Source organism: Glycine soja, chromosome 18, assembly GCF_004193775.1.
Source record: "Glycine soja cultivar W05 chromosome 18, ASM419377v2, whole genome shotgun sequence".
In the NCBI taxonomy this organism is placed as follows: domain Eukaryota; kingdom Viridiplantae; phylum Streptophyta; class Magnoliopsida; order Fabales; family Fabaceae; genus Glycine; species Glycine soja.
Genome location: NC_041019.1, coordinates 28,431,326 through 28,440,646, shown reverse-complemented (window position 1 = coordinate 28,440,646; position 9,321 = coordinate 28,431,326). Strand labels below are relative to the sequence as shown.

The window sequence follows — 9,321 nt, the reverse complement described above, 5'->3', positions numbered from 1 at the left end:
TATTTTTTATTAGGTGAGAAAGCGGCTTAAATAAATGGTTAAAGCACGTCAAAAGGGGGTAGGGAAACCAAACGAAATGAAAATAAAAGTACGCAAAACAAGTGGGCACCGCTAAGGGCACATAGAATGAATTGAAAGATTCGATTTCGAGAACTTACCGGTTGAAGATCGAAGAACGACGAAGAACGATGAAGAACGGTGAAGAATCTTCACGAAATCGCTCACGGAAATGTCTCATAAGCATTACGGAAGCGCCTCGGCTTGGATTTTTTTTCATGGAAACAACTTTCCTCACTAATTTCGAGAGAATCCTAAATACCAGAAGGGCTGAACACTTTTGCTCTGCCCTCTTTCCCCTATTTATAGGAGAAAAGAGGAAGGTGGTTGCCGCCCAGCTCGCCCAGGCTCTTGACTTGCCAAGGTTCTTGCCTTTGCTTCCAAACATTTCCTTGGTACTCCAACCACCCCATTTTCGACTTTCTTCCCCCGGTTCAATTCCTGTGTCGAGATTTTGACTATTTTGGAAATTCTAGCCAAGGAGGGATAGAACCCTTATAAAAGATATGGTTTCCTTCCTCCCAGAAGGCATCCCAGGATCTCTTCAAACTCTTCCACCGTGGGTGTCAACTGGAAGTCCCCAAAGGTGAAGCACCTCAAAGGCTGGTCATAATACTGGGTGAGGGAGGCAATGACCTCCGTGGAGACCTTTGCCATAGTTAGGTCCCAGATCTTACCATAGGCCTTGCGAAAGGCTTGTCGTTGGAGTTGACCTATCAACTATCCTAACTCTTTCAGACTGGTGACTCCTAGGCTCTTGATCTTGACTTGATAGAACCTCTTTTTAAGCCAGGGCGCTTGACTTCATCCCATGTTTTACTAAAGTGGAAAAAAAAATTTGTGCAAATCAAGACTCCGACATCTACCACGGGTGAAATGGATGAATGCATGAAGAAATGCTTATGGCACAGATGCATTTTATGGACACGAGAGCCCGGAAGATTATCTCTTTTTTAAATACAACATTTGGGCAGCACAGCGCCCTACGCATGCATTTAAGAATGTGACATGGACCTTCCGACTTCTCGTGACAAATGAGGGGATCAACATACAACGCGTGTGTGATGACATGATGCAGATGCGAAAAAGCGTAACAAGGGGATGTACACAGCATGGCAATATCCACAAATAATCATACAGCAAAGGCGTACATGACATTATGGTTATATGCATGGCGGTGTTTAAAAGGCACGCAGCGTGTTCTCTTCGTGCCCCTATTTTAGGAACCTAAATGGGAGGAACTAAAAGGCTTTTAGTGATGATTCCCAAAGTGGTCATATATCTCTTGATGGTTTCTAGAGGTATCATTCCCTTGGAAAAAACATATTGCGGCAATAGGGACTACTAGCAACAATATGTTATCAAAGAGAAAAACTCTAGATGAAGGTTCACTGTTATCAAGCAAGTCGGAGACCCAGCATGATCCCAAATTCACCTCCACTCCTTATGTTCCCATGGACCCGGGTATAGGGCCCCTTTTCAACTCATCGTGTGTACAAATAGTGTTGGTGTTTGTGTGCATCAAATGAATAAATATCTATCTCATGCATACATTTCGAAAACACACTAAAAGCATCAAAGAGTTATATACAAGAAAGTAAGAGAAATAAAAGGAAACTGACAAAAGAGGAAGTCATCATATTGCACGAGATTAGAAGGCCTAACTCTTTAAAAATAGTTCCCAGTGGAGTCGCCAACTGTCGCAACCTACCCTTCGACGGGAGGGCAACACGGGGCTCACGGGTGTGTCTTCCAATGGAGGAAGGCATGTGGAGTCACTACCAACATTTATTCAAGGAAATTGTCAGAAAAACCGGAAAGGTGTGGTCTACGAACTTTATGTGTGAAAGGTTCGGGAGTTGTTTTTACGCACGGGGAAGGTATTAGCACCCCACACGTCCGTCACAAGGGACGACAGCCTTTAATCAAATGTACAATATCATGTCTTCAATTTGTTTTATTTTCCATTTTTTATGTTTTTATGTTTTTTATGGGCTTTTTGTATTTTTTATCTTTTTGTGGTCGACAAGGGTGTTTCCCTTGCTCCTATGTATCCTTAATTGCGATGAGGAAATTAGACCTACTTAGTTCTTGCAAAAGCGGTAAAGTTACATGTTGATTTTATGCTTTTGAATGGTCCATGTTGACCGATAAAAGCGAATAGGACCGTTTAAGGCATTTGACCTTTGAAACGGTTTTTAGTGATTTTTGCGGACAAAGCTTGATTTGCGAGTTGATTTTAGCCTTAGTTTCACTTTGGTTATTAGTCAATTCATTCAAGGAAACTTCCAACGAAAAACGTCCGATTGATTTTTTTATATTATTTTATTCAAAGATATTTTGATTATTTTATTATTATGTTGCCTTTTTTTGGTTTAACCGTGGTTATAGTGTGAAAGATCGGTTAAATTTTATTTTAACGGTGATTAAAAGAGATTACAACACAAATGATTGGTTGAAATTCATTTTATCATTTATTTGGTGAGAAACAATTCAAATAAACGTTTAAAGGCTCGTTAAAAAGGGTACGGAAAATAAACGTAATGAAAGTAAAAGTACACAAAACAAGTAGGGACCACTAAGGGTGTATAGAATGAATTGAAAGATTCGATTTCAGGAACTTACCGGTTGAAGACCGAAGAACGACGAAGAAAGAACGAAGAACGGTGAAGAATCTCCACGAAATCGCTTACGGAAACGTCTAGAAAGCGTTACGGAAGCACCTCGGCTTGGATTTTTTTCACGGAAACAATTTTTCTCACTAATTTTGAGAGATTTCTCAATACCAGAAGGGCTGAACCCATTTGCTCTGCCCTCCTTCCCCTATTTATAGGAGAAAAGAGAGAGGTGGTTGCCGCCCAGCTCGCCCAAGCGAGCTTGGTTGCTTCCACCAGAAGGCACCGCCTTCGTTTGGAACCCTCAGGAAGGCCCAAGTGGGCCTGGTTGCTTTTTGCACCCCCTTTTCACTTAATACATCCCCCTTTTGTGTTTTTTTTATTGATTTCTTTCTGAAACGTTGCGGAACTTTATGGATTACGCAACGACACCTGTTTTCCTTCCGGAATGTTGCGAAATTTTATGGATGACGCAACAATGCTCGTTTTCCTTCCGGAATGTTGTGAAACTTTACGGATTAGGCAACAATGCTTGTTTCGAGGGTTCCGAAGGGAGAAAACAAGGGTCAAGGACCAACCGCAAGTACTCCCACAAGTACTACTCGAGGAGGTTTATGTTAAAGGTGTTGCACGAGGCGGGCATCATTTTCTTTGATGGGGGTGAGGGAGATGCCTGCTTAATACACTCGAGAGTGGCCCATGATGTAGAAGTGTGCCCTGAGGCAGAAGGTTTGCTGCAAGGCGTGATGGACCAAGGTCGGTTCGATATTGTTGGCGCAAGCGAGGGGGAGCAACACGCGTACATGCAATCGGCTGACAAGAGCCTTAGCAAGCCCAAACCCTTGGTGATACACTTCACTAGAGATGCTACCGCGCACAAGCCCCGTGGCTACCAGTCTATCCCGGGTAAGAAGCCTGTCCCTTTCCCTTACAAGAGTGACAAGGTAGTCCCATGGAAGTATGCTCCACAAAAGCCCGATGGAAAGAAGGACGAGTCCGTCGGAGATGACATATGCTCTGTCAAAGTTACTAACATCTCTGGCATGAGTGGCGTGACCCGTAGTGGGCGAATCTTCGCAGCACCAGACCCGTTGATACGACCCTTGGACACAAAAGGAAAGGAGAATGTAGGCATGGAAAAAGGCGATAAGGCAAGCCCGATTCTCGATGAGGAGATCCCGACTGAGAGATTTGCTAACGGAGAGAAAGACTTTGGCAGAAAGAAGATATCTGTCGAGGAAGCAAATGAGTTCCTCTGGATTATCCAGCAAAGTGAGTTCAAGGTAATTGAACAACTCAACAAAACCCTTGCTAGGGTCTCCTTGTTGGAACTACTCATGAACTCCGAGCCTCATCGGGAACTGTTGGTAAAAATCTTGATCGAGGCCCATGTCGCCCAAGACATATCCGTGGAGGGCTTCGAGGGCATCATCAACAATATTACCGCCAACAATTGCCTCACCTTTATCGATGAGGAGATACCCATCGAGGGTCGGGGACATAATAGGGCCTTGCATGTGTCCATCAAGTGCTTGGATCACATCATGGTCAAGGTTCTTATCGACAACGGCTCGTCACTTAATGTTATGCCCAATAGCACATTGGACAAGCTGCCCTTCAATGCATCACATCTGAGGTCGAGCTCCATGGTGGGACGGGCTTTTGACGGTAGTCGCGAGGACATAAGGGGGGAGATCGATCTCCCAATTCAGATTGGCCCCCACACATGCCAGATCACTTTTCAAGTGATGGATATCAACCCGGCCTATAGCTCCTTTTTAGGCCGACCTTGGATTCACTCGGTCGGGGTAGTCCCTTCAACACTCCACCAAAGATTGAAGTTTATGGTAGAAGGGCAGGAAATCATAGTCTCCGGGGAGGAAGACATCCTTGTGAGTTGTCCCTCTTCTACACCATATGTGGAAGCTGTCGATGAATCCTTAGAGATGTCCTTCCAAGCTTTGGAAGTGGTAAGCAATGCCTATGTCGAGTCTCCCCCGGTGTAACCACACTCGTCCGGTGCTGCTTTGATGGTAGCTCGCGTGATGTTAGGGCACGGGTATGAGGCCGAAAGGGGTTTGGGTCAGAATGGCGATGGCGTGGAAAGCTTGGTGGAGTTCAAAGAGAACCGCGGAAGGTTCGGGCTAGGATATAAGCCTACACGCCCCGACGTAAGGAGAAATGCCCTAGAAAGAAGGGGCAGAAGCATGGGTCAGTAGCAAGGACCACAAATAAAAAGAGCTCCCTTATATCACATCAACGAGAGTTTCGCTAGCGCGGGTGTCAGTCGCCTTATACGATTAACTTTTGTATAGAAATCATTTTCCAAAACTTGTATAGTTCCCTAATTTATGATTATTTTTTAGTGATTTTTGTAAATAAATTTTGTTTTATGGATAAAGCTGTATCTAGAATATGTCCATTGGATTTAATGATGAAATATGTGCAATTTCAGGTGAAAAAGAGGCAAAGTCATTAATGTGCAATTATTTTCTCCTATTTCTTAACCCTTTTTGCACCATGCTTAATTTACGTCCATGCTTAATGATCGTTTATGAGTAATTGGTGTGTGTGATGCTTAATCACATAATGAATGCTTTATGTTAAATTTCACTTAGTAGTTTAATTTAGGGTTGGATTAAGTGGTTAAACTGATAAAGGATAAATTCTCGCAACCTAGGATAAGAGACTTGCTTGTGAATCAAGGGGAAGCAACGTATTTTAATTCTGATATTTTTCTAATTCAATTTTACTCGCTATTTAATTTACAAAAGCAAACAACCCCCCCCCCCTAATTTGTTTCTATTTCCTACTATATGTTATGAACATTTGGTTTACCATTGCTCATTGGGAAACGACCTAGGATCACTTCCTAGTTACTACATTTTAATGTTTATTTGATTCGGGTACGGCCTCGATCAATCATCAAGTGCCAAAAGTGACAATTGAGCTTAGCTCATCAGTGGGCTAAGCGCGCATCCACCGCTAAGCGCAGCTTCAGCGCAACAGAAGAATCTGGCAAGGCATCAGCATCAAGGCCGCGCCCTAAGCGTATCAGGTGTCTTCAGCCAGGCTCAACGCACGACTGGCGCTAAGCCCGAATCCACTTACCCGTGCTAAGCGCGAGGGTGGCGCTAAGCGCAACGTCACGAATTCAGAGCCTATTTAAAGCATGTCTTGTGCAAAATTAGGGTAAAGACTTTTAAGTAGATGATTGGCATAGATTCCAGAGCACACCATAGTGCCTACTTCGGGAAAAGAGCTCTGGAGGCAACCTTTGAAGATTTTGAGGAAGAACATGACCACTCTTGCTCAGACTTGGAGTGTTCTTTCCTTTCCAAACCTTATTCCCACTTCCCACACTTTTGATGTCACTCTTGACAGAGCCAAACTCATTTATGGCATCATCATGAACATGGACATGAATGTGGGGTACCTCATCTCCCGCTAGATCTCCCTCATAGGACAACATGACACATCCAGACTCGGATTCCCTGCCTTGATCACAGCTTTATGTAAGGCTAGGGGAGTTCAGTCAGATTCAAGGTCCCTGGAGAGCCTGAGTCTTGCCATTAATTTGGCATATATTAAGAAGAACTGTTGGAATCTTGATGATCCAACAGTAACTTTCAGAGGACCCAGGAATGCCAGGGGTAAGAGATCTAAGGCCCCTTCCACCTCAGCACCAGAGACACTAGCTCCTTCTTCTTCCACAGCTCCATTACCCCCTACTCAGATTCCAGTTATTCCTCCTACACCCACACAGATACCACTTCTAGCTCCTTTATCTGCAGGTCCATCAGATTTTATTTTTACACCACAGATGCTACACTCCATGCTCCAGAGCATCCACAGGGGGCGGTCCATTATCATGTAGAGCCTTCAGGGCTTGGGCTTGCCCTCCATTATGAGCATGGAGGAGTTTGATGCTCATGTGGCCTGGCTAGGAGACCAACCCTTTTCTTCTAGAGGGGGTGGAGCCTCTGTAGCCCATGAGCCTGTGCCTGAGGAGCCACCAGCACTAGCAGCAGCAGAGGAGGAGACTACTCCTGAGGAGACCCAGCCATCTACACCAGTTGCGGAGCCAGAGCAGCCTATACAGGATTCATTAGTAGCTCCAGCACTGGATCTCAATGAAGACCAACCCTAGGAGGAGCAGGACGTTTAAATGTTTGCACTCTGAACACTTTAGTTTATTTTCAGTTATTTTATGATTTATGTCATTTAAATTTCAGCTTTTATGTTTCAGTTCTTTAAATTTCAGCATTTAAATTTCAGTAGTGTACTTGTTTGTCTGCTTATACAAAAAGCTTGTTTGAACAAGTGAATTGGTTGAACTTTGTATGCAGTGGCTTGTTTGGTATGAAATGAGTGTTTGAAAATGATTTGATTGAGCAAATGTATGAATTGAATGGATTTGGATGATTAGATGATTGTTTTGATCAAGTTTGTAGTCATTAGAATAGAATGAGCATGTGATTGGAAGTATGTCTGAAAATGTTAGTTGGTTGTCAGATTGATTGTGAAGGAATGCATTAGCCGTGTGTGATCCTTAAATTTTGAGAGAAATGACTATCATTTAGTACTGATTTTTGCATGAATCTCTGAAGTATGGACTGGATGCATGAATTTGAGGATGATGAAGGCCATGTTTGATTATGAATAGCCACTTAGTGAAAAAGATGACCATATGTTTGAATGAATTATCTCTTGCACCCAGTTTGAGCTGAATGAATTTATTGATTGATTCAACCTGAAGCCTATTCAGTTGTATCTTCTGCTACCTTATTTTAGGTTATAGGAGACCATCATCCACAGAAGCTGGGTTCAAAACAAATTTGTTCCAAATTTGGGGGAGTTATTATCAAGGTAAATTTGTCCCAAATTTGGGGGAGGCACTGGGTAAGGATTGAAATGGTCAAAGAAAATAGTATACACACATTTTCTATGTATATAATGTTTTCTGTGTTAAAAAAATCTTCAAAAACTGTAAGTACAAATAAAATGAATAAGTGTGTATGCTACAAAATAATGAAAGCTAAGTGCCTAAATAAAGGGCGAGTATAGGTTAGGAATGAATGAAAAAGGTGAAGGTTTATCTATGGATGAATGCTCTCCTAGAACCTAAGCTTTTGAATCCTAGAAAAACCATGATTTGTTGGCAGCCTAACCCTATTACAAGCCTAGAAAGTCCTTCAGATTCAATTTTGTGTGTTCATTGTTGTATGATATCAGATGAAATGCAAAGGTTGGAACTTGTGTTGGTTGTTTATGATGGAAGAAGCCTAACACTTGAGCTTGAGTGAAACAATGACTGTGAGGTTTTGGTTGATGATCCTTCCTTGATTTCTATCATGCCTACTAGCTTATTTCAGCTGTGACTCTAATGTGTATGCTCCTATCTTAGAAAAGCTGCATGCTTGTAAGAAGTGATTGATTTAAGCATTCCATGATATTCAGTTCATATGGTTGAATTCCTTTATGAATTAGACACCATTTTCTTTTGATTGACCATTGTCTTTGTCACTTAAGGACAAGTGAGTTGTTCTTTCTTTGCTTGAGGACAAACAAAACTATAAATTTGGGGGAGTTTGTTAGGCGCCTTATACGACTCACTTTTGTATAGAAAACATTTTCCAAAACTTGTATAGTTCCTCAATTTATGGTTATTTTGTAGTGATTTTTGTAAATAAATTTTGTTTTATGGATAAAGTTGTCTCTAGAATATGTCCATTGGATTTAATGATGAAATATGTGCAATTTCAGGTGAAAAAGAGGCTAAGTCATGAAGTGCCAAAAGTGACAGTTGAGCTTAGCTCATCAGTAGGCTAAGCGCGCATCCACCACTAAGAGCAGCTTCAGTGCGCTTAGCACAACAGAAGAATCTGGCATGGCATCAGCATCAAGGCTGTGCGCTAAGCGCGAGATCAGTGTGCTAAGCGCAGCAGGTGTCTTCAGTCAGGCTCAGCGCACGACTGGCACTAAGCCCGAATCCACTTACCCGCACTAAGCGCGAGGGTGGCGCTAAGTGCAACGTCGCGAATTCAGAGTCTATTTAAAGCCTATCTTGTGTAGAATTAGGTACAAACTTTATGCAGATAATTGGCACAGATTCCAGAGCACATCACAGTGCCTACTTCGGGAAAAGAGCTATGGAGTCAGCAAGAGGAGCAGCTTTTGCAGAGATACCTAGGTTTTGTAAGCTTATTATTGTTAGGGTTTCTTCTGTAATGGCTAGCTAAGCACCCTAGTTGGGGATTTCTAATGAATAGCTTATGTAAATAGCTAATATCTAATTGATTATGTTTTTTGTGTTCAATGCTTCCTTCAATGCATAATGTTTGTATGCTTTTGGTTTGATCATCCATTTGTATGCATAGTTAGGTGACTTTAGCATTGGGAAATGTATTGTTGCCTTAGAACTTGATCGAAGCAGGATCGAAACTTAGTCTTACAAGAGGGATCTGCGGATTAAGTTTTGGTTTTAATTGTGTTGTTACAATAATGCTGTTTAGTCTAGGCCTAGTCTTACAAGAGGGATCTGCTGATGAAGCTTAGGCTAAACTCTCGTAAGCTGCTTGAGTTGAGTCTAGTCTTACAAGAGGGATCTGCAGATGAAACTCAATTTAAGTTAGTCTAAACCTAAGAG

At 42.3% G+C, this 9,321-nt stretch overlaps 1 protein-coding gene across 1 annotated transcript; it reads left to right on the top strand.

Moving 5' to 3' along the window:
* The first annotated feature begins 3,139 nt into the window (after positions 1–3,139).
* Positions 3,140–4,678, top strand: LOC114397144. Its single transcript, XM_028359257.1, has one exon. It carries the CDS (start codon positions 3,140–3,142, stop codon positions 4,676–4,678), a length of 1,539 nt encoding a protein of 512 aa, XP_028215058.1.
* The last annotated feature ends 4,643 nt before the right edge of the window (positions 4,679–9,321 follow it).

What these genes read in the sequence shown, in the direction of transcription:
- LOC114397144 (XM_028359257.1), top strand. Translation starts at nt 3,140, where the DNA reads ATGACGCAACAATGCTCGTTTTCCTTCCGGAATGTTGTGAAACTTTAC.